The sequence below is a fragment of the Thunnus albacares genome, chromosome 18 (assembly GCF_914725855.1).
Source record: "Thunnus albacares chromosome 18, fThuAlb1.1, whole genome shotgun sequence".
Taxonomy (NCBI): domain Eukaryota; kingdom Metazoa; phylum Chordata; class Actinopteri; order Scombriformes; family Scombridae; genus Thunnus; species Thunnus albacares.
The window spans coordinates 24,815,924-24,842,155 of NC_058123.1; the positions used below are offsets into that span (position 1 = coordinate 24,815,924).

The following is a 26,232-nucleotide window of genomic DNA, read 5'->3' on the forward strand; positions in this document are numbered from 1 at the left end:
GTTATCATGTTGCACAATGATGTTAGGTTAAAATACAGATAACAGTTTGACATCAGTACAAACTATTGGTACGTCAAGTGAGTATAATGTCATGTGAACATATAGATGTAATACGTGACTGCTGGTGGGGCAGTTAGTATGCTGCTTTTCTAGAGCCAGATCAGAAGAACTGAAAATCTTTCTTCTCGTTTTTCAAAAACAGGATAAAGACTTTTTTTATTCTTAAATTAGTCATTAAAGGAGATATCATGTAAATCTGTCAGTTTGCTCAGAACATTTGCAATAACATGTTTGTCTGTATTCACATGATGACAAATCTTTGTTTTCCTGCAGATAGTGTTTCTTTGCGGAGCTGCACTGCAGGGATAGTAACACAAAGAGAGAATATTGTGCTAAAAAGACAGTAACTTTGGAAGATATCCACTTCATTTGGCTAACTCAGACTGCTGAAGCCTCATATTAGCTTTGGCTGGACTCAAGAGTGCACCTTGCACATAAAGAGGTGTTACACCATCGCTTTCAGTGCTGTCATACCATGAAGGCAGTTCTTCATGGCCAGTAACTCCTTCATGGTACATGTGGGCATGTGAGTGTTGCTTTAAAACAGACTTGAGAAAATCTGAACCTATCCTCTAAAGAAATTTCTCAATATGAGCTCAATCTTTATATGCCTCTAAAATTAAATTCAGACAAATCTGAAACATTGAATCAACTAGGCCCTGAAGATCAAAGGCAGGTAAGACCTGCAACTAAGCTTGCCAACATTTTTAAAATGTAATAGATACCTTTTAAAAAATTAAATCAAATTTATTTGCTTGCTTGTTTTATTGTTTTTATTCTGTGTGATTTTACTTGCTTGCTTTTATTGTTGCTTTTTATGCTTTTGCCTGTGTACTTGTAAAGCATTTTGGGTTGCCTTTGGGTATGAAATGTGCTATATAAATAAATTTTCCTTGCCTTTCAAAAACTTTATAATTAAATGTATCATCCCACAAAAATAATCAGAAAATCATGATCATCATCATTTCATTTCAACACCATGTTCATGTTAACTGATTTCTGTCTGGGAGGGGGGTATCTTGTTTTGTTTTCGGGTGTGAGTCATTTCCAGTCGACATAACAGCTGTGGTAGCGGTTGCTATGAGCAGTAAATGTTTTTTCACAAAAATCTTGAGAAATATGTTCATTTTACTGGAAATCCACATCAAAAGCAAGATGTGGCTGTTCAATCCACGCTGACTCTATGTTCGCCTGTCACGGTCGTCAAAACCAGCTGTCCTTTCAGCAGCAGCTCCTGGGGAGCTGAGAAGACGGCGGCCGGCCACACTGTCTACACCAGGCTGATTTACTGGACAAAAAGTATGTTCCATGAGGAGTATACAGGAAGAAAACACACTTGTTTTAATTTCCACATTCATTGATTTAATAGTGGCATTGGGGGAACATGTCTATATTAAAATTGGCTAAACTTTTTTGATTGATTGTTCATTACAGATACCATTAACCAAAGATGGTGCACCATTCCTTCCTATGAAAGTTGCTCACTGAGTACACACATTAATATAATTTCCATGGATTTTGTCACACTTACGTATTTTGGGCCCATACAACATGTGCAATAAAGTCCTTCAACAGCTCTGCCGGTTGAAAGCATTCATGTTTGAGATTTATGCTGGCCGAGCTAGCTGACTTCCTGTTTGCTCACCGCACACATCAGTTGGATAAAATAATTTAATCATACATTTCTTCTTCTTCTAAGAAGGTAGAGCCTCCAGCTATCAGGCTCCTCTCCTGTGGAACTATCTTCCAGTTTCGGTGCGAGAGGCAGACTTCCTCTCTGCGTTTAAGAGTAGGCTTAAAACGTTCCTTTTTGATAAAGCTTATAGTTAGGGTTAGGTCAGGCTTGCCTTGGACCAGCACCTAGTTATGCTGCTATAGGCCTAGACTGCTGGGGGACTTCCCATGATGCACTGAGCTCCTCTCTCCTCCTTCCCATCTGATTCTGTACACATTCATGGTGCTATATAAATAAAACTGATTGACTTGACTTGACTTCCAATTTTGTGATTGGACAGAGTGGATTCTGATTATAAAATCAATAGTCATTTTGTGGGGATTGTAATGCTCAGAAAATTATTTAAATTCTATTATTCACTGTTTTACAGATGCTCCTTTTCCAATGATTGTGTATACTAAAAAGTGCTTTTTAGGCCAGTGTGCATCTCGTGATGCTTCCACAAGTTGCAAAAGCCAAAATTGCCTGACAGTCCAGGGCTCTTCCTGGGGGCTTGATGTAGCTAAGTAGCTATGTAAGAGGATGATGCCTCAATTCTTAATCCTGCGTTCAAAGCTCTGATTGATCGATTGTTTCTCCTATTTGAATTGCTGAACAAATCTGAGATGGGTCTGGAACCACGCTACAAAAAATACCTCATCCATCATAAGTGGGTTATTCTAATGCAGTATTTGGTACAGAAATACTCATCAACAAGGTAAAAATGCAACTGTTTGATCCCTGATTGAAATAGAAATTTGACCTCAGTACCTGGCTTGATTCCAACTTTGTGGTTGTTCCTTTTTAAATACCACTCAGAAACAAAATACTCCTGTGCACCTACAAGGCTACTGTTAAAACATTTGGACCAAATCAATAAATCCCCAAAACTTGTTTAATGAAGGCCAGTGGAAAAATCTCAGTTGGGGAAGTGAACAACCGACAGTCCTTGCTTCTCTGCAACCACACTGTACTCTGAACTGATCCAGTGGAGCTGTTCAGTGGCCAAAAATAACCCCTGAGAGCTGAAACAAGATAATAACTTCTTTTGTCTTCCCCAAAACAACATCTCTTGCCAAAGCATGCATGTAATAAAATGTGGGGTTTCTACAGTGGCTTTATTTTGTATGACTTGATTTAGTTTATATCTGCATGTATCTAGACTTTCGTCTGCAGTAAAAACTCTAAATGGTTATTGTACTGTAAAACTTTTTTTTCCTATGTGTTGAAAGTTACAATTTTATCTTGAAATTTTTTTCTTAACCAATATACTTATGCTTGATACATCATCCACACTGTGACAACATCTGCTGTGAAGTGGCATTAAGGTTGTTTTCTGTTTTAAAGGATAATTCTGGTTCAGTACTATCTTTGTACTATTTTCATAACTTTACCCATCCTGTCTATCTGCCCAGTCAAATTTTGTTGTGTCCATTACCATGTTCCCAGAGCTCAGCAATTAATTTGATGAGTACAGTGTAATTGTTACAGATAAAAATTATGCCCCCCCCCAAAAAAACCCCAGGTCCAATTAAACAGACAAGAATGAACAAAATGATCACAGAGGTTTTGTTCAGCACCCTCACAGCTTCAAAATTGATGATTACTTGCCAAAAATGGGTAAAAATAGTTTTAGACACTGAAAGCAGGTAGATTAAATTCAGTTTAATCAAATTTATTTATAATGGGTCATGTACAAATATTAAACATAAATGCTGCCATGAACAGTTCACATTTTTTTCAGTTCTTAAAGCTACAGCAGTTACATTTTTAGTTATATTTTTTCTAGTTGAAATATACTCCAAATCTTAATGTGGAGAGGTGTTGTCAAAGGCTTCTGTGACCTGCCTGGCAGCAGTACAGAGATATTACTGTCTCAGTTTTTTTTAACCAAAATTTAAACCTTCTAACCAATCAGAATAGGCAAAAGTCAGCGGTGGGAGCTCATGGCTGTCAATCAATGCGTGAACACACTTCTGGCGTCCACGAAGCTAGCATTAGCAGCTGGAAGACATCACTATGGCGAACTCACAGGCTAGCAAGCTCCTGAAACCTGCTATCAAAGAGTTCAGTTACTTCCCGTCCCCGGAGAGAAATCAAGGATGCAGATAAAGGGCTGGTTTTCTTTCGAGTCTCATGCACTAGTGCTAGCTTGATATCCAGAACTTTCATATTGGAAACAATAGTGGATAAGACAATCTCACCTCAAGGTCCATTTGCTAGTTGTTCTGGAGCTTTCAGTCATTTCACATAATCTTCACATCAGGAGATGGAGATTGCCCAGTAGTCATGGAATTGTAGGTGTTAAAGTTACTATTTTTTCTAAGAACTTTAAGGGCTTCTCATCCCTGCTGGCTTAAATCTGCTGATGAAGACACTATGATATGATTGAAAGCTCCAGAACAGCTACTAAATATTGAGGAGAGGACACATAAATCAATAAATGTATACTCTACTGTATACATGTAGCTTTCAGGTGCGTTATTTTTTTGAATTCACAATGTTTTACACTGATCTTTGTTCAGTGTGAAATCTGCTTTGACATCAGCTTTGAAACATAAGATTTCTGCTCTCCTTCTGGTACTCTAACAAATGTCTTTGGATAGAAAACACTCACATCCCCCTGTCTGCGACGATTCAACAAACATCTAAGCGTAACCTTGATCATGAGGAGAAGATGACTTCCTGCTCGCCATTCAAACCGTGCACGCAGAAGTTAAGGTGGTCTGGAGAAAATCCAACTCACACCTGGCTCAAACACTCCTCTGTTCAGGCCACAATGGGAGCCTTTCTTTCCTCCGTGTGACATTGAGCGTCAAAGGTCAGTAAAGTTCAGGAAGCACATGATTTTTTATTTGAAAATCTATAAATTGTGAAAATGAATGCCCCTGTGTTTATTTGTGCTTCACTCCACTCTCAAGCCCAGAGGCCTCATTCTGCTTGCCAGCTGCCAACCTATTAGCACCCCACAGAAACCCTAACAGTGCTGCCACGGGCCGGCTGTTTGTTTGACTTTGTCATTATTGAATTGAGACACGCAGACTTGGTGGACGGGAGGTGAGAATGGGCATTGACTCATTTTGAAGGGTGCACTTGTTAAATCTCTGGCCATCTTGGATGATGTTTAGACTGGGAAGGAGTTCCAAACTTTTGACTCTGGTCTTGGACGATCCGCTTGTGGGTGAGATCTGTATTGCTGAAATACTGAAAGGTCTGAAGCCAAGCTTTGCATTCTTTCTGGACCTCAGTGCTGACTCGCAAATTCATTTAATGGAGAGAGCTTGAATAAACATGGAAAAGGACAGAAGCATTTGAGCTTTAAGGACACTGAAATGTGCATGAATACATAAACGTCCTCAAACAATTTCCCCGGAGAGCTTGTAAGGCCATCTAGTCTGTGCAATTGTACATTGTTGTCATTTAAGTGGTCGGTTCACCAAACATATTTTAGCGCTCAATTTTAGTGGTATCTAGCCATGCAGATAGTTTTGGTTTTATTTGCATACATAGGTTTTGAGATATCTCTGATCATGCTGCTAGACCAATAACTCCATTAAAAATCTCTGAAACAATGTCCCAATTACTCTTAATAATCCACAAACCTCATTATTAACATTTTTTTCCTATGAAAACTGAATGAACACTGGAGGCAAATAACATCAGCTTCCTGTAAATGCTTTCATGGACTGGGAATGGAGTCATGAAGTCAGGAGTCAGCAGATGGCTGGAGAAAGATCAACGAGGCCAGGGAGCATCTTTGAGTTTCAGGTCATGACACCTGAGCCAGTTCCATTCACTGTAGAAGACTGTACACTAATGCGTGGACCTAAAATTAGAAAATTATTTTTCTTACACCTATGGACTGGTTCTCAGTGGGTCTGTGGATTTGTCAGGGAAACTGGGACATTGTTTCTGGATTGTTATACTGCTGTTACAAGAATACTATAGCGATGTATGTAGTGATGTAGTATTGCACATCCATAAAGTAGATTGCACTTGCAAAATTATGAAAAGACAAGTTTTTAATGCAGATTTTCTGTTAAAGATTTGAAGTCTCTAAACCCGACGTTGCTTGTCTTTGCAACCACAATAGGTCATTAATTGTTGCATCAAATGTTGCTGTCAACTTTTTAATGTTTTTTAATGTTCAAATTTAAATTTCTTTTATTTTCATATTTAAAAAAAAAAAAAAAAAACTTTTAAAATGTTTCTTCTTCAGTGTTTTGAATAAAATCCATTCACCCTTCAATGTACTGGCGTGGAGGCAGAAATCTCAGAGGCTGTTCTTTAACCTTGCTTCTAAAACCAAAACTATTTGCATGCCTAGATACCACAAGGTTTGAGTGATGAAATATATCTTTTGTAATTTAGGTGAACTGAGGCTTTAAGCATTTTCAGGATATTAGCAAACGTAGTGTTTAAGTGTTCACTTGCTGAATTATCTTGAATTGCATAGCCACTAGGCTTGATTTTCCATCATAATAAATGTCACACAACTGAAACTTTGTCAGAAAGGCCAAATAGTGTTCCAGGCAGCTGCAAGTGTATGGTTTGGAGCCCTGCACAGGAGGAATCTGTCTTGTAAACTGATATGGCTGCCCAGTCATGACCTCAGCCTCCAAGTATGAATTCTCAGTATGATCTGTGAGTTTAAAAGCCCAGCTTTCCAGGATAACCAAGACTAATTATCATGTGTCTCTGTGGAAAACAACAGAGGGTTCAGAGCTGGAGGGATAGATATAAGGGATGTGCTCTCAAGGTGTCAGCATTACTGTCTATATGTCATAATGTCAGGTAACAGATGCACAGCTTAGTCATGAAACAATAACAGATCAATATCGTATGATATAACTTCTGAAACACCCCGAGCATGATTTGGCTGCATCTTTATCTCGCAAGACAATGAAAGCACCTCTGATCTTTTTTTGTCAAATTTACTACTCATTTGTGACTGTATGAACTCTGTGTGTGAATCATAACAAACCCAGACTCCCTATGCGCCAAACAATGTTTTTCCCCTTTCAGTGTCAGATGATTTCTGGTCTCGGCCTATACTACAACAGATGTAGTCAAGCTGTTATCCAGCAGGCCTTTAGGAGTGATGGCCTTATGATCCTGATGATGTTTACAGTGACTAACGTCATGGAGATGGCAGGTGGTCTTGTACAGCAAAGCTCTCTGAGCGTCCCCCTGGGGTGGGAGGATGGATGGGGGTGGGGGGCTGGTTCCCCCAGGGTCTCAGCTGTGAATGGGTTAAAGTGATAATAGCTCCCACTCTGCTGTGTCCATTAGCTTTAAATACTTGTGGCTTGATATAATTGAAGCTGTGAGGAACCTTTGCATCCGGAGCTTACATGAGATTTACATACATCTCATAAGTATTAAAGACTATGATGCTGACAAGAATCAAAACAACCAACAGTGGAAGGGGTGGAGGATGGATTATACCACATCATCTCCTAATGTAGTACATCTTATGAAAATTAAATTGAGAAGAATGAAAAGCTCCTTCAACTCCAGTGTTACCATAAAGTGGTCTTGCTCATAGCTCTTTTTCACAGAAGACGTTTTAATTTGTCACAGTAGGAAAAGCACAAGTTTATAAAATGAAATTAATGATGGCTGAATTCCATTTAGTGGCCTCAGTTTCAGGGCCTTGGTATTGTCCCTGCTGGCTCACGGTCATTGTTTAAGGCACACTAGGATTTCAAATGGTGAAATTTTGCGGCAAATTCATTTAATGCCAATGGAATTGCTGCAATCAGTGGATTTGTTTGCAGGGATGAAGTAAATCTGCATGGAGGCCAATTTTTTAAAGCCATTTTGACAGTGCTGACCTTTGAGGGGGATGAAGAGCTGGAAAGTCCTAAATGGAGGAAGTTATTGTACCTTATTAGCTGCATTGCACCATTCACTTATTTAAAATCCTCAGTTGGAGTTGACAAGACTTTCCCACAAAAGAACAATGTTTTGCGGACAGTTATGAGTCCGGAGTCGATTACAAATAAGTCTTTTGACTGAACTGAAGTTATAGTCCCATTAGCCACCAAGCTAAGGAGCTTGCCAACTGTGCTCGTTAGCAGTTAGCTCACCAAATAACCCTGCAAATAATTACAACGTCACAATTCCGGACCCACCTATTTAATGTGGGCGAGTGAATATGTCACTTTGTGGTGTTGCTTTATGGGGATACCTAAATACAGAGCCATTGTTATTAGTAAATCTCATGTTGCTATGAAAAGGACTTATTGCTTTGCAACATTGCACACAACGCCCTATTACAAATCTTCTGTAACTATGTAATAAAGACCAAACATTTTTGGCATTTATGTACAGCAACTTCTTGGCTGACATACCAGTCTAGTTCTTCTCTACATTCAAAGCACATTACAGAGGTTATCTTCAGAAGGTCAGTATGAACAAGAGGAACATTTACAAGATAAACCCTGTATATTTGTGAGCACCTGAATATTGTTAAGGACACTTAAAAAAAAAAAAAGTGAATCTGTCTGTTTAGTGGAAGATTTAACAAATTCTTAACATTTAGGTTTGCAACACTTAGACAGTAAAATATGTAACGCACTACACTGACCGGTTTGAGAACATTTGGAGCCACCACTTCAGTCAAAACCATTAAAACTTACCTGACCTTGCTCAAGTTCAGACAAGTGACATTTTAAAAGCCTGGCAGTTTGAGCAAGGTTGCCTTTTCCATATGTACAATACAAAGACAAGCTTCATGTGTGAAGGGGGAACCAAAAGTTTTTTTTTTTTTTTTTAAGTCTGTACTGAACATCTATACTGTACCAGCCTGACTGAGCAGTTCAGTGTGATGCATTGTACTAAACATTAAGTATGTGTGATTAAGACTAGACTGTGGGAGTCCTCCCTCTGAAATGACTAACTGCTCACAGCGTCAATGCGTTTGCAGATGCCCAAACTGACACATTGTGCAGAGAACTGGAAGCCCAAGTAAACTTTAGTCTTATAGCAATCTCTAGTGGTGATCAAAAGTATGACAGGGAGCAAGTTTCTGGTCAAGACCATTTAATAAAGGCTTTAAGAATGTAAAAACCATTTAAAAGTATTGCTGTACATTTTACACATTCACTGCCACACACGCACATTAAGAAAACAATCCCATTTAAAAATGGCTAAAAGGCCCCATTGGACCTCACTGGACCCTTTACATGGCTGACCCACTTTTAAAGCATGCTACAAGTTTTAAATTTGCAACAGCTTAGCAGCAGTTAAGCTATTAAACAAATGTGAGACATGTTTGACTTACAATCCATAGCAACTTGTGTAGAATATTCAAATATTGTGTTCAATGATGCTCTAACCCAAAAAAGAAAAAAGTCAAACAATATGTAGTGCATCATATTGCAAACATCCCATGTGAAAAGAGTGCTTTGGGTTGCATTACAGTAGTCATTGGTATCCAAATGAACTTATGCAATAACTTGATAAGACTGAACTGCCATTCACCCCATGATAATGAACAGGCTGTGAGGTCTAAGGGATCAATTTTAGATTTAAAATCATAGGTTAAAGCTGCAATGATCAATCAATAACTAAATGCCAATTTTGATAGATTGAGTCATTTGAGTGTACAAATTCTGAATACCAGCTTCTCAAATGTGAATATTTGCTGGTGTCTTTAGTCTATGATAGTAACTGAATATCTACACAAGACACTTGAAGATGTCATCTTGGGCTCTTGGAAACAGTTATGTTACACCATTTTATAGACCAACTGATTAACATGAATAGTTGCAGCCTGACTATGGATAGCAAGAAATTTAGAAAGATGAACATGTAGCATGCTTTGAAGAGGGCCAGTAAGATACAAGATCTGTAAAAAACAAACCGCTGACTCATCCTCAGGATCAGCGCAATGATCGTCATGTTAAAAGTTAGTTCAACTGTACAAATCAGCACATTGTGCCAAACATGGTCATCTCACTGGGTGAGCTGCTTTGCAAGATCCCTCACCACTGAAGATTTGAGCTGTGAGATGGTGGCAATCCTCATCTGCTTTGAAGTGGAGTATTTGCCTTTGATAGCCTGTAAGAGAAGATATCACAAGTGTCAGTTGTGTGCCCATCTACAGATTCCCCATTTAACCAGTTAATTAGGTTGCTGTCTGGTTGGAGTTCAGAGAAATCACAGAAAGGTTTGTCAACAACTTACCATATGCTTTGTCTGCCCATCATTCACCTTCACAACATTCTTGGCAATGTGTGCCATCACAGGAATCAAACTCTCTGCTGTGTAGTCCATGTAGTGCTGCAATGTCACATCCTGAGGAGACATTTCAGAAACATGTCAAGAGTTTTTCCTACCATGATCTTAGAGCAGCTCAGATTTAGAGTCATCATTTTATTAATAACCCAAATTTAGGACCAACTAAAGGCCAACAGCTTATTGCACATCTACTGTATCGTGTGTGCTAAAGAAAATGCATGATGGAAATACCAGATCTGTTTGGGGCAGTTAGGAAGGGTCTTTTTGGTTAGTCCAAAGAGTGCTGACAAGAAAACCTAATGTGACTTTGTATCTTGTCAGAATTTACTTAATCCTTGACAAGAGGTTTGTTAATGCACTTAAGTGGCCTCAAAAACCCAGTGTCAAGCTATAATTGTTTGGAATAGAAGAAATCTTGGGCACTTTAACAAAAAAAAAAAAAACAAAAACAAAAACACACCCATTCTCCAGCATCCAAGATCTTCAGGGTAAGAGCTAGAGCAGCACTCGCCAACATGGAAGGTGGCAAATGAACCATCTCATAGTCGACCATGGTGAGCTCCAGGAGGTATTTTGCCAGGGTGTGCTGCTCTGCAGTCACCTGAGGGGGAGACAAGTTAGAAGTAGATGTTAGTGGGTGGTAAAAAAAAAAAAAAAAAAAAAAAAAACAAGTCATTGAATCTAGTTTAAACTGGACTTGGATGCTGCTTCAAACCTCGTAAATCTTTGAAGCCCTTCTGAGGAACTGGAGGGGGAGAGGGCGGCCCAGTTTGAACTTGAGCACCCGCAGGATTGTCATCTCCATGTCTCTGATCTGGGCAGTGGTATAGGCCTTGTCCGTCACATAGGCGAAGTCTGAGATCTCTGGTGGATACATCTCCTCGTATTTGGATGCAAGGAACATGGCGGTCACACCGACAAGCTGCAGCTGCTTCTTGGGGACTGGGTGATCCTGTTGGAAGTGCAAGCACATGCAGATTTTAGAAACTAGTGTGCAGCATGTCAAAGAGGGTCACGACTTTGCCATATCAGAAGCTGCAGCCATCCTTAAGCCAATTGCTCACCTGAAGAAAGCGGTCAATTATTCCCACAGTCATGTACATGGTCTCCTGCAGTAGACGGAACTTCAGGTTCACTTGCACTAGCCAGTCAATGAGAATGGCCCGCATGTTACCAGTCACCTCCTGACCCTGCAGATAAGTGGGTCTGACATTCTGCTCAACCTGAGGAGCACAAGAAACTCAGTTACAAGCTAATTTAAAAGAAAAAAAAAAAAAAAAAAAACAGTTTTAGTCAAAGAAATCTCATCTGAAAGTTATTTTGCTCACCTCAAGCTGTCGGAGATACTTGTAGATGTCCTTTACATATTCACTGCAGAGCATAGGGTTGTCATAGTCATCTGCATCCACATCCCTGATAGCTGTGTGAAGAATGACATCTGAAAATGCTTGACATAAGTCGGCAGGCTCGCAACCAGAAGTCTCCATTGGAGTGGGGGATGCTGGTTCAGGTGGAACCTGGAACAGTATAAATCCCAACAAGAGGTCAGACAAACAGCAGCGCCACACCCGGCAGTCATTTATATCTCAAATAGCTGCTGGCATATAACTCACCTGCACCTCTGGCTCAGGTTTAACTGGAACAACATTTTCTGGTTTTGGCTTTTCAACAACCTTTTCAACTTTGGTGGTGACTTTGGGCTTTTTAATAGCCTCTGTCTTGATGTTCTTTATTAAAAAAAAAGAAAAAAAAAAGATTAGTGAAGTCACAAGAGAGTCAAAGTGATCAGACAATAACCTGCAAGATTTCATAGTATAAGTTCAAATGTGGAGGATTTGCTGATTTCCCCCTATGAAAACAGAATAGTGAAATACTGTAAACTTCAACTATAAACAATTTAACATTTGAGACTAAATGGAGAATCAGTGGATGAATATATAACCAGAGTTGTTAGTTGCACCTCTACTTAACTGTGCTTTAGAGCACTTTCATTTTGTTAGTTAGCCATTACATTTAGGCCTTCACTGAGACCAGCTACTAACGTTAGTTATTTGGCAGATAAGACATGAAAATCCAACATACAATGCAAACTCTTTCAGGTCAGTGAACAAACAAGCCTGGGTGGGGTGGGGTGAGGTGAGGGGGACATTTTTAAGATCATGGGTATAGGATTTTGCATGCATATGGTCTTATAACGTTAATGAGTTTGCATTAAGCTTCTACAAACGGAATCGTAGATAACAGGCGTGATTTTTCACTTTCCATCGATGGAGTTTGGTGAGGTCGCGAGAGATTGTTATTAACATTTGTACCTTTTTTTGTGGTTCTTTGTTAATTGCGATGTTTCCGATTTCACCCAGCGCCGCTCGGGGCTTCATTGTAGGCCCAGTCACCGAGCAGGCCTTTCCACCGAGGTCATTCCTGGTAGAAGCCAAGCGGTTCTGCAAAAAAATAGACACAAATAAACAAACAAAAAGAGGCAGTCAAGTTATGTTGCATGTTATGTACACAATAGTTCAATCTGGGTCTTTAGTAGAATCATAGAATAGCTGCACGAGAACAGACCGACAGCGACGCACGAGAGCATATAACATTCAAAGTATTCATAAATAGACGTTTTAAAAGAAAACATTTTCCCTCAAGACGCTTTCTCTGGTTATAAGTAATTAGAGAATAAATAAAATAAAGCTTAAAGCACTTACTCTGGTTACTCGTAGAGCCATTTCGAAATGTGCGTTGCACCAACAAAGATTCAGTGACTAGTAATGGAGAACGATGCGGTGTAGTTTTAAGGTTCAGCGTCTCTGTTTAAATCCTCGCTCGCTACAAGCTGATTCGCTGAGCTCTGAAGTCGCAGAGCACCTGATTGGTCGAGCGCATCTGTTTCAAATGCGTTCTCCGGGCAACCAGTGGTCACATGACGTGAAGTTTTTTTTCTGTCCACTTCCTTTTCCTGTGACGTACTGCGTATTATTATTTATCACATTTTCTATAAAGTCTACTGTTCATGCTTTTTAATCGTTTTTTTTCTTGTAGACGACACGTTTACATGCTCAATGCTCAACATCTTCTGATAAAGCTTAGATTACAAGCAGCGCTGTCAGTAAACAGGGGTAATCTACTACCACTACTATTAATAATAATGCTTTTAATTTGTACCGCACCTTTTATTCACAGTGAAACTTAAAGTACTACAGCATTAAAAACAGAAACACATACATGCGTTCTTATTCTCTGTCTCAACTTTGTTTGAGAAAAATTACAGCAAAAATATGGAAGTCCTATCCCTGATTTGTTCACGCATACTGCACTGATTATTTTCTTGTCGTGTGTTTTAAATTGGCAAGCTCATACCCTCGTGTGAATTATAATGATATATCAACACAAAGCTATTGATAAAATACTGTATACATCATATGATGTGATGTGAGCATTTTTGAAAAACAACTAGAAAGGTCAGAAAAGGGCTTTGCATTCCTATTAATCAACTTCTTTATGCAGTCTGCTGCCTTATAGAATGTATAGCCTTTCCGTATACCCAGTGACTTTCTTTCTTCCCTTTTAGGTTTAGTTTTTTAGATTATGGATTTTTGACAATGGTTTTAATGCAAGTAATCTGCAATAAAAGATTTGATGATAATTAATAAACAATCTGTCAGTGGGAAATTGCTAGGAAATTGCAAGTAAAGGGGGCAAATAGGTAAAAGACACCCTCTCCTAACTACTAGGGTACCACAACAACACAACATAGTATTTTGCAGGTTAACTTAACTCTACAGGTCAGTTGTTGGTTGAAATTATTTGCTGGAGATGAAGAGGCACTGTTCAAATCATTGCCAAACCTTCCTGCCACGGCAGATCCACACTGACACACCTCTCACAGACATCATACAAACTTCTATCGCAAACTATATAAAATATTTCAGGTAATCATCAAAGGACACCTGTGATGCAGGCTATATTTTCCTCAACATATCTTCAAATTGCTCTACTAATTTTATTTTAGCATCAAGTATGCACTTGAAGCTGTATTTTCTGTCCAGGGATCAATACGTGGAACTCCTTACCCACAGAGCTCAAAAGGATCATGAATGGGATTTTAAACTCAGTTTGAAACTGGATCCATCATTTGTGAATGATCTGGTGCTTGGCATTGTTTTATGCTAATTTAGTTTGTGTTTCATGCATTGTTTGTATTTTGTGCTGTTTTCTATGTGTTTTTCTGACTGAGTTTTGTGTCTTATTTATATAAAGGTTCATATAGAGACTGAAATAGCCAAATATAAGCTACAAATGCTTGCTTGATTGATTGATTGAAATTCTTTACTGACAAATATATATATATATATATATATATATATATATATGGCATATATAAATAAATAAATATGAACAGCCTCAACCAGGAGGCATCCTGGTGAAATCATATCTTTGTACAGTATTTGTCAGAGGGATAAAACACAATAAAGCTCGTGAGCTCATTTCCATTGTGGTCCTTTGGGTGTAGGTATATGGCATTGGTCCATGCTACTTGTCCGTATGTAAATAAAACATTAAAAAAATTAGGGAAAAATTATGGAGCCTCCCTAGGGGTCATGTGGTAGGAAAATATTAATGTGTAAATCTGTGCCAATGGAAAGCCAAACTGAGGGAATGGATTGGTAAATCTTGTGCCTGGGCCCTGTGACTTTCCAAGAAGAGATGGTAATAACAGTCACTTCAAACAGCTGTGCCCCCTAACTCTTTGGATCTGTGCCTGGCCTATTCAGTAACCCATCCATGTATGGTCGTCCCATATTTTGAGGACTGCTAATTTCATTGAGCGATAGCATGGGAAGATACAGGTGGTAGAACGAGATTCAAGATTCAAGATTACTTTATTGTTATTTCTCAGTACTCACATACATTGAAATGAAATTCCATTTCTCCCAGACCAGAAACAGTGCACTTGTAGAATAAACGATTTAAAGAAACTTAACTACTAAAAATACAAGATTCCTAAAAATACATTAAGGTGGTAACAAACAAGAACAAACAGCATGGGTAGATGGAGTGAAGTAAGTACCACTCTTGGCTGAATAGTGAAGGTATAGGGATACTGGAGCTTACGAGGAGCACTGAAGGCACCATATCTTCTTCAACTTGCTTTACTGTTTTCACAGACAGCTGATTGCATGTATATTTGTTTTTAACTATGCAATGAAGCTATGGTCTGTGTACCTGGTAGAAGAAAGCAGGTTTAATGTTCTGTAATAATAGCCTGAAATATTTAGTGGCTGCACTCCAACACTTCTGCCTCCCAATCAGAGCATCACGATTTTCCGTGACGTCCGCCGGAAAAAGAGAGGACGCAAACGCATGCGCAAACGCCGCAAGTAAAACAAAACAGATGCCACCACAAATCAGCGACAGTAAGACGTCACCGATATCAGCCAGCAACACTACCAGGCAGAGAGAAGTCTACATCTAGGGAAGAAGACCGAAAAGAAAGGCATAGACGACGACTTACCTAGACGGCCCTAGTTAGTTAGCTCCAAGATAAACATAGATATTCCGTCAGTCCAAAAAAAAAAAAAGTTTCCACAAAGAACCAACGTTTATCTGACACAGACGGTAAGTTAACTTACAGCTAGCATGAGTGGTTGTTTTGGAGGTTTTCTGAAGTGAACACAAACATAAAGTCGTATTTAATCTTAGATAAAGTGATTAGCCTCGACGTAGCTAACTAAATGGAAAATTGGCTTTAATCAGATACCGAGGATTAAAGAAATGTTAACACGTGTCGACCTAAACTTTTTATCGCCTGCGAGTGATGTAACGTTACGTTAAATAAAATTCACAACAGCTTCTCAATCTAACAATGACTTAAATAGGTTTTACTCCATTTTCTTCGCCGTCCTATAACAAAAATAAAAACGTTCTCTCTTTAATTAGGCCGACGTTAATCTACTAGCATCTGAAGACTTGCTCAAGTTATCTTGTGAGCTTTTATTCAGATTTCTCGATGTGTCTTTTTAACCGTCCTGGTTCGTGCAATTATTTCATATGGTAATACTCTCAAAGACATTGTGTTATTATTTTGCTGTGAAGATACACAGTTCGTCTGTGCTGGGAACAAAAACAAAGAACAGTTTCCTTGTTAGCATATGCTAACATTAGCTAGATCACGAGAATCTGCTCACACGGTTTATTGTGGCTAAGTAACGTTAGCACACGAGCAAGTGGACCCAAACTATGTATATTGTATGGCTTTCTTTTAACTTGAAGTTTTATAACTCGATGCACATAGGTTGGTGTCCATGCTGCCCGGTGCCATGTAACCTGAAGTTAGCTCATTTAACAGAGAAGATGTTTAGCAGCAGCCATTAGCTTGCTAGCATGACTCAGTGGATTTGTGGAGAAGCGACACGGCTGTGGCCCGGTGTTTGTCAGGGACTGCAACCGACAATGACTGCTTAAAACAACCCCAACTTAGGATATCTGACTAGAAATTTATGTATGTTATTGAGCCTCGGGGCAATGCTTGACAACAACTTGGGGCCAGAGGCTGATTTTTGGCTTTTTTTTCTCGCTGATAAGCATACTCTGCTCTGTATGCGATCTACAGGTGTTGTGCTGATTTTTGTGCCCATATCAGAATCTGCCCCACTAGTCTAAACTATGTGTGGGGTTGGGCAGCCTCTGTCTTTATCACATGTTCTTCTCTTGGGTAAGAAAGCTGATTGTATCTTTGACAACTGAACAGCTTCTATACAAAATGTGGCATCATACCCACTCAGTTTGAAGGACTCCTTGGGTTTCCTTAGAAGCTAAATTTAACTCTTATTATTTAGTTCTGATGGCATTTGTTGGAAATTATATTGCAATTATATTTTTGTATTGTTCTTTTGGCTGGATTGATGTTTTAATTTAACCACAAGATGGTGTCATAATGTGTAAAGCAAACACAGGTGGCAATGCAGGTGACACAGATGATAGTTTGATTACCAAATGATGTGATTATCCTATAGGACGCCTTGTAATGTTTACAAATGTAAAAAAAAAAAAAAAAGTGGTTTTCAACCCAGTATTCCTGTTCCTCCTGATGAAGGCTTAAGTCAAAATGTTGGGCTTTGATTCAGCACAATGCTGTTTTAAATAAAGCAGAAATTGATGAAATGAACAAGTCTTGTGTGCGTTCTCCTCCTCCAACTAGGACTCTCGAGGTTACCTATAAATAGATGTGTTCCCAGTCTTACTGTATTGAGGTAGCACGCGTGTGTGTGTGAGCCTTTGAGATCACTGTGTCACATTGCACTCCTGTGACAGAGCAAAGCCATCATACACTAGTCCATGTGAGCACTGCAGTCTGCAGGCACACACACACACACACACACACACACGTGAAGGGAACAGATTGCAGTGATGACTGTGTTTATCAGAGTGAACCTCTGATGCATTTTACCGGAAACTTGAATTTTGTTTTTGTGAATACTACCCTCATGTTTCTCAAATGACTAAAACCAGTCTCTGGCCCCTCAAGTGGTATCCTCACAAGTTCCTTCTAAATACAGGTAATTAAGAGGATGATGCAAGTTCATGTCAACTTGAGTAACTTCCTGGAGAAGAGACGAGTCACATGCTGTGTTCTAATTTGGAAAAAGCACTAATTATATCAATACTGGCTAAACATCTTGGTTTGTAAACCTTCCCCTACAGGTCTAAGGTGTAGGGGAAGGTGTGCAGGAGCTTTTATAGTCTAAGATTAGTATAGTATCTTAGTACTCTGTGTAGTATAAGATTTAAAGTCCTCATACTGGTAACATGACATTACAGGTTTTTTTAAAGACCTTACTTTGAGGAATATAACAAAACAAAAGAAGTCAAAGTTTTCAAATGTTGTCTACACAACCATCAGCTGAAAAATTTTAGACTACTTTGCTTAAATAAAGTAATATTGTTGTTTGTTGACTTTGCGCAAATAAGAATACGATGTTCTGTTAATTACATTAAGTAGCTCAGCAGGTGAACAAGCCAAAGTCAGATGTGAGCGTGTGTTGATGCCTGTTAGGTTTAACAACAGCTCATAATCATTAACAATAATTTTGTTGAGTTGCACAAGAGGTGTGCGTGATTTAGTGAAGCAGAAAGACTCAGCAGCAAAGGTAAAATTACACTGTTCTGAACTGTGATTTACAGATTATTTGTTTCAATCTGCAAATACAGATAAAGTTAAACATGTAGAGATAGCAGAGGCTGATTCAGGCGTTAACACATTGATTTAATGTTAATTTTGTGAGTCACTTCATGATATGCTAAAATGAAACTCTGCTGTTGTCAGGTTTCTTTTGCTCTTTGTGAGGGAGGAAAGTCCACTCTGTAACATCCCTTTAGCTGATTGCATCACGTCAATTTCAAGAATTGCATTCTGCCAGACAAAGGGAAATTCTGGTATTTGTCAACCTGGACCCTATTTTCCCATCATTTTGGATCTAAGTGACTAATGGGGATAATAATTTTTGGAATTGGTCCAGTACTGAGCAAGAGCACTTCAGCCGGCAGCCGCAAAATGGATTGCAGTGTCATCCTTGGGGGCAATTGCGCCTGTCTTTGTACCTCCGCTGTTTGTTTTTGCCACTGACAGGCTCAGATTGTTATTAAAAGTGTCTGACAACAAAAGTAAACACAGGAACTAGCCCCCTGTAGCAGCATCATGGCTAACTGCAAAGGGATCTATATCCGGGGAAGCTTGCCGGCTAACTGAACCACCCACATATTCATCTGTGCACGCTGGTCTGTTTATACGTATGAGGCTGGTTTTCACAGAGGTTGGACTGTAAGGAAACTAAAACACTAAGTGCAGTGACGGATTATCCCGTGGACTAAGGAAACTAAAAAGCTGCCCCGGAAATAGATACTTATGCAGTTAGCCATAATGCTGCCACTGGAGGTTTCATTTACATTTTAGTAAGATGGTGAAAAGCTTTTTATTTATTCTGTAGGTCTATTTATCAATTTTTCAGGTCTGTTTTTGTTGTTTGTGTATTGGCCACACAGACCCTCAATGGCGTGTGTCTTTGTTTGTGTCTCCAGGTCAACTCACCAGGCGGCAGACATCGCTATGGCCCAGGAGACCAATCAGAGCCCAGTTCCTATGCTCTGTGCCACCGGCTGTGGTTTCTATGGCAACCCTAGGACTAATGGCATGTGCTCTGTGTGCCACAAGGAGCACCTGTCAAGACAGAACAATGGAGGAGTCAGTTCTCTGAGTGCTGTGGGTAAGACCTGCTGTGTCTGTCACAGGTTTTTTTTTTTTTTTTTGTTTCCACGTACACACAGGAAATAAATCCCAACCTCTGTCTGCAGCTGCACCTTTGTCCCCAGCATCTGACTCTGACATGTGGTGAAATTATCTCCCTCAGGCAGCAGCAGCGGCCCCACAGCTGAGGCTTCTGCCATCCAGAGGTTAGAGGCCACCTTGAACAATGCTGCAGCTGCTGCAGTCGCCGCAGCAGAGGTGGCAGCTGAGGCTGCTTCGGCTGAGGCTGCTGCCGCTGAAGCTCTCAGGTGAGGATCCACTCAGGTCGTGAGTACATTGTTGACAGTCATTAGCAGCTTCCAAGGGGAGCTGACATTTTTTAAAAACATTTTACACTTCTGTAATATTCTGATTCTGTAATATTCTAATTTTCTTCCTGTTTGCAGTGGGGTTTCAACAGCCATTGCCGTAACAAAACAGATGACTGAGATGAGTCTCTCCTGTGAGGAGAAAGGAGCATCAGGGAGCAAAGTAGAGCTCACAGAGCCAGGTGGGTGCTAAAAAACGGACCTGTTATTTATCACAGGATATATACTGAGCCAGTTTATTGGGATACAGTGTAAAACAGTCCACTACATAATAATAATGTGAATCTTGTGATGTTGGGCCTTTGTTTTCACTGTCAGATGTTTACAGTTGGGTGATATCATGCTTTGTACTGTAGGATTATCAAAATTTGGTTTCTACTGTGTTATCTTTTTCTTTAATATCTGGGGTTGTATTTGACCAATCAGGACAAAGTTGTCAATCAGTGAGTAAGACTGTTCATTGTATTAGTCAAAAACATTCCAATCCAGTTACTTCATGTATGAACTCCATAAAGTTTACTGTATCACAACAGATGAAGATAGAAGTTGGAATATAAAATTGCATATTTTCCCTAATTAAATACACAAGGGGGGTTTGTAGATAGAGAAATGGTTTATAAGGTGTTCCAGCACCTACTTTATTGAGATATGTGTTTTTTTTTTTTGGTCTGTGTCTGCAGTGGTGAATCAGCCCACAGTTTCGACCTCCCATCCCTCCACTGCTGGCAGTGAAGACTCCAAAGCCCCAGAGCCCCCCAAACCCAAGAAGAACCGTTGCTTTATGTGCCGCAAAAAGGTTGGCCTTACAGGTAAGAGACAACACGATCACTGATTTAATGTTAGTAGAAACAGGATCAAAGGGTTGTTCCTGTTCAAGCTGAAAACTGAAAGTTGTTTCAGTTAAAACTTGGCAGTATAGTTATTTACAAGGTCGAGTGTTTTTATGTAATCAAGTGTTAGGAGCGCTTTTTGCGCTTTTTGTCACACATCAAAGTCTACAGCAGAATGTGAAGAGTGGAATCCTTGCAATGGTTGATATTTTTAAAAAAAAGTCTGTCATCACACTCTTCTGCAGCAGATGTAAAAATGAAGCATGTTTCAAAGAGCCAAAACGGAGAAAGGCACAAAGATGAGTGTACATGCTGATTCATTCATTATTGATTTCAGGTTTAAAGGTTTTCAGGAAGTTGAGGTTCCTTTTTTTTGTGGGTTTTACAACATTTTCAAGAAAGTTCCTGCCAAAAAACACAGCAGAAAGCATCAGTTAAGTTTATGTCTTTAGTGTTTTACTTTGAAATACAGATATGTTTCTCTATTAGTTAGTCAGGCTATTTTACAGGGAGCAATGATTCACTAGATCTTATATTCTATTATATCCTCCAACATAAAAACTCTTTTTCCTGAAGAATTGTCTTCACACACACGGTGCAGTATTTAAGGGAGTCAACAGTGCATCAGGCCGTCTACACTTAGGAATGTTTTACCGTTGTTAGCACTTGTTATTGATTTGACTCGGTCTGTGCTCTGCTGTGGCATTTCAGGTTTTGACTGCCGCTGTGGAAATCTGTTCTGTGGACTTCACCGTTACTCCGACAAGCACAACTGTCCATACGACTACAAAGCGGAAGCTGCTGCCAAGATTCGCAAAGAGAACCCTGTGGTTGTCGCTGACAAGATCCAGAGAATATGAAGAGAACTCTACAGTTTGACTTTGAATACTGGGAGTGATCGGCTTATAAAAAAAAAAAAAAAAAAGGACTTGAGCCCAACCTTCTTCCTGAAGGACCTGTTTTCTTCTTGTTTGTTACACAGTCCGGACTTTTTTCCCAGTGCATGAAAGTTAACTTATATTTTCAGCTTTCATTCTTGTTTGTGTGAGTTTAACACTTTTGGAAGGTGGTATTGAACAAACAATGTGTGAATGGGAGGTTGGGGAGGGCATGAGTGCAGGGAGGGGGGGGGGGGGTCTATATTATTTGATGTGACGGAGGGAGATTTCTGAAGAAAAAGTCATCGTAGAAAAAGCTGTTGATGGTTACTCAGTCTGTTTTGTGATCACCTGAAGTTGCTTGAACTCTGCTTTGAAAGACCCCGGACTCTCTGGCCTGTTTGAACTCTCAGACTGTTACTGCTGTTGGCTGACGGCGCCATCTCAGCCGTGCTTGCTCTCTGCTGGCTTGAGTAGCAAAGTGGATATCTTGTCTTTTTTCTCTTTTTTTTTGGCCTCCACCTAACTCTGTGAGTTCAGAGTTAAAACCCTCCTGACTTTGCGTCCTAGAAAGTTTTTATCAACCTGAAATGCTTCTCTGTGCCACCGGAATCTCGTCCATTCTGGCCCGCCCACTACACACAGCTCCGACATCTTGCTGAAGAGAGACTTTGAAAAAGAGACTTTGTCGCTAGCCTTTTCTCGCTGGCTCATATTCTTTCCCTCCTGCTGTGTGTGTGTGTGTGTGTTTGTTTGTGTGTGTGTGTGTGTGTGTGTGTGTGTGTGTGTGTGTGTGGCACGAGAAACACAACGTAGTTTGACAGTTTACGTCTTTATCTTGGGCTGAATGCTGTGAGCCGCTCTGTTCTGGGATCTGGATTGCAGGCACGTCAACGTCTTGCTTTTTTAGGTCTTTGAAACCATCCACTGAGGTCACCTGACTGTTTCTCCGATTCTGTTAACATTTGTTTCCTTTTTGTTCATGAAAATCAGTGTGTATGCTGTGTGTTGTTGTATGACAAGTAGCCTAAACTTGTATTACTTTTTGCCTTTGGAAGGGTTTAGCCCCACTAATATTTTCATCTTTTACTTCACTATTGAATGTTTTCTTCTATTTTTAATGTGAGCTGACAAACGTTGGGAGTGTTGGACTGTTGCATACTGTGTATCGAAGACGTGTGTGTGTGTGTGTGTGTGTGTGTGTGTGTTTGTGGGGGTAGATGTGTTGATGGCTGGTGACTGAAAATCGTATGAGGTTAAGTGGTTGTGTGCAGCAGTGACTTAGTGAGACGTGTGGTCGTAGGTTAATTTCCATTTCGTTGATTTTTTTTTTTTTTTTTTTTCGGTCTGGCTGCTTAATCTGTGTGTTTTGTTTTTTTACCCTTTAGTTATGCAAGTTTGTACAAACATCTTTATTTATATACTGCAGTGCGCATAATCTTCCAATTATACAGAATAAATTGTATGATGTAAATAAATTATGTTCACAAATATAACATCAAGAATTCTGGACCCTTCATTTTAATATGCCACCGTCTGCCAGTTCAGACTAAAATGAAGATTAACATCATCCTGAATGTTGACCTCTTTTATAATATATACTACTTCATATACTGTAGTGGTGTTTTACAATATCTACTGTTAACTGGAAGAAGGTGATGAATTGTAAAGTGTGGAACAGCCAACCCTGAGGAAAAACTTAGTCAATCTGCTTTTATCTGGCAGTTTTGGAAGTTGTGGTTTTCCTGAATGTTCTAAAAGAGGAGAAATCTTACCCTGCACACTAAAACTGCAGATTTAAGCCATTAAAGGTAATCTGTGGAGTTTGACCTCCAGTAGCACTATGGAGCTTTTCTTTTTTTTTTTTTTTTTTGGATCCTGGTTTTGTTTGTCTCATGCAGGCACAATACAGGATTTAAAATACTTTTCAAAATTGGCTTTGCAAATGTTTTATGAAGAAGGAAACACTCACCACTTTTGTTAGACCTCAAGGATACACACAATGTGTTGTGGTGACTCATAATGCAAACATAACTTTTGTTTGTTTACGAGAAGAGTCCACTGGAGCGCCTTTAATGTTCAGTCATCAACCACTGTGGTTATACAAATCTACATCAAACAAAATTTACATAGGTGACAAATGATCATATTTTTTTTTTTTAAAAGACACGTCAAGTCAATTTTAAATACATATTTGTTTGATAGTGTGCTTGGATGATTTTTTTTACTTAAATCTTTTTTTATTGAATCTTTCTCCAAGAAGATTCAACAATACACAAAACATATCCCTTTAGTGTCCATATCCACCTCAACTCAATGTCCAATACCTTCTTATAAAACCCACGCTTCCATCTCACTGTCCGAATTCTGCAATATGAATATGTAAAATAGATAAAAATTCAGATAGTCAAATAAGAGGCGGCAGTTGTAGTCATGATATCAAGAAATCCAGGCTTATATAACAAGACTTTCACAACATGCAGTCTAAACCAACACAGTCACAAGCATACAGTATACCATAACGCAAATACACAACACACACTCATATGTCACATCATTAAACCACAGTTTCTAATGATGCATAAACCGAACTGTCGTCCTCCTTCACAGGTTCAGATGTTCAGCACAACATCCAGCTGACATTTCCAGGCTGCTGTCTGTCAGTTTATGTTGCACAGCGCTGTGCTTCCATGTGACTCGTGTCTCTGCTGTGGAAACAAGATCTGCTGCAGAGAGAGAGCGTGGCCTCGGGTCACGTTATGACACCCTGCCTCACCATGATGACTGTATGTTTAGATACACACACACACACGTGCGGAGTGTACTCTTTCACCGGCACGAGAAGCACATGGTGTTCCTCTGTCAGTCAGCCCCCTCCCACGAGAAATAGTAGAAATGCTTCCTCAAATAATCTTCTGACTACTAGCACAGAAGTAAACACCGACCACCCACAGCTTTCATCTTATCAGTGTTTACATGGAAAAAACTATCAACACATGAAGGTATAACACATAATTAATGGAACACACTTATAAAACCGGATGAAATTCAATTAATGAATTACGCAAAAGCAAGTATTTCATATTTGTTCTTCCCATAGTTAGTTAAATAATTTTATTCACCATCAACACTAAATCACTATGCAGATTTTTTTAAAATAATAATGAATAATAATATAAATGAAATCAAGCTGTTAAAAGTTAGTCACACTAAAGAAAAGAAAACTAGTAAACATGGTAGTACAGTTATACTTGAATGAAGTTGATCCTCGTGACAAGTGTCTACTTCAGATGTGTGCTGGTGGTATTTTATGACCCTTAAACTACGAAGTAGCAGCTGCTGCTGTCACTGTAGTGAAAACTGTTAAGTCTCCTACAGTGGAAATTCACCAAAAGTACCAGTGCTGCATTCTACAAAAATAAAGCTATTGAGTAAACTCACTATCCACCTCTTTGCATAATAACTACGACTGCACGCAGATTGTGTGAACCTCCATTTCCCTTTGCATGCAACCTCAGTCCTGTGTATACTGTAGATGTGTGTACAGTAAAACCCTGAAGGGGAACCGAGCAGCACACTTATTAGCAGAAAATGTATACACAAGAAAACAATGTTGATGAAGGCTTTAATTAGGGTTCAGATAAAGGTCAGTAAGATTTTGAGCTTGTGAAAGAATGTCCAGGAAACAGTTACCCTTTGTAAACTCTGCATGAGGAGTTCAAGTTTGTGAATGTGTAGAAACAATCTGTAGCTGAATAAAATTACAGTATTTCTATGCAGAGGCTCTGTGTCCTGAGGGAGAGCAGTTTTTTGGGCTGAATTCTTACTTCAGCATGCTAACATGCTCTGAATGACACAGCTAACATGCTAATGGTTAGCAGGTATACTGTTTATCAAATGTGACATATTACCTTTAGCCTGTTAGCATTCTAGCAACATTTGAATGCAGCTGATGTACAACTGAGGCTGATGGGAATGTCATCAGTGTTTGCTGGTATTTGGTGAAGAACAAATCTGTTTTTTGATGTAATGGTGGCAATAGATGAAAAGTTAAGGGACTACTTAAATGGTAATAATTCATCCAGAGGGCGACATGATTGTCTGCCACAAATTTCATAGCAACGCATCCAATAGTTGTTGAGATATTTCAGTCTGAACCAAAGTGGTGGACTGACTGACTGACTGAGTGTCACTGACATTCACAGAGTCAGAATCAGCCGCAGGGAGGTTACACAAAGAAAGACACAAATGCTCTTGTGAACATCTGACTATAAATGTTAAGTAGAAAACCATGGAATCCCTCCCTTTCACATTTAAAAGCTGTTTTCTACAACCACAAATCTTTTCTACACATTCACAAGTTTTCACAAACTTTCACAAACAATCTTATTAACTCTTATTTGATCCCATATATAATTTTCTGATCATTCAGTTTCACAGCTTTCACCTCTGCACTGCATATGATTGTCAGAAACATAAAGAAGAAATTTTAAATACATTTTAGCACAAATGAATATGACCTCCCAAAATCTGTAGAACAGCTCATTTATTCAGTGATGCACAGTTAGTTGGATGTTTTTGGTGGATCTTTTTTTTTTTTTTTTTTTTTGGTGAATAACCACTAGGTGGCATAACAAACATCCCATTTAACCTGTGTGACAGAACAAAAATCCAAACATGAATTTAAACTAAAACTTATTGTGCAGTTGGTGTAAAATTATTGAACTCTTGAAGAAAAACACAAAAATATAAATTAAGATCATTCAGCCTTAACATTGTAAATTGTTTGGTAACCATAAATAAATTAAACTCTGTATTATTATGCAACCAGCGCTGTTTGTACAATGCAATTATAGTGTAGAAGCAGTCATACATGTAAACAGATAGTATTTACATT

At 39.2% G+C, this 26,232-nt stretch overlaps 2 protein-coding genes across 2 annotated transcripts; one reads left to right on the plus strand and one right to left on the minus strand.

The window, feature by feature from the left end:
• Positions 1 to 8,804: 8,804 nt before the first annotated feature.
• On the minus strand, positions 8,805 to 12,834 carry ccnb1 (cyclin B1). Its single transcript, XM_044334329.1, has 9 exons — positions 12,724 to 12,834; positions 12,334 to 12,462; positions 11,635 to 11,748; positions 11,350 to 11,538; positions 11,086 to 11,244; positions 10,737 to 10,973; positions 10,482 to 10,622; positions 9,968 to 10,078; positions 8,805 to 9,841 (listed from the first exon to the last, which is right to left on the minus strand). Exons 1-9 carry the CDS (start codon positions 12,742 to 12,744, stop codon positions 9,737 to 9,739), a joined length of 1,206 nt encoding a protein of 401 aa, XP_044190264.1. The 5' UTR covers positions 12,745 to 12,834; the 3' UTR covers positions 8,805 to 9,736.
• Positions 12,835 to 15,398: 2,564 nt separating this feature from the next.
• On the plus strand, positions 15,399 to 22,000 carry zfand5b (zinc finger, AN1-type domain 5b). The gene is made up of 6 exons (XM_044333889.1): positions 15,399 to 15,634; positions 19,094 to 19,278; positions 19,423 to 19,567; positions 19,706 to 19,809; positions 20,308 to 20,436; positions 21,169 to 22,000. Exons 2-6 carry the CDS (start codon positions 19,122 to 19,124, stop codon positions 21,315 to 21,317), a joined length of 684 nt encoding a protein of 227 aa, XP_044189824.1. The 5' UTR covers positions 15,399 to 15,634; positions 19,094 to 19,121; the 3' UTR covers positions 21,318 to 22,000.
• The last annotated feature ends 4,232 nt before the right edge of the window (positions 22,001 to 26,232 follow it).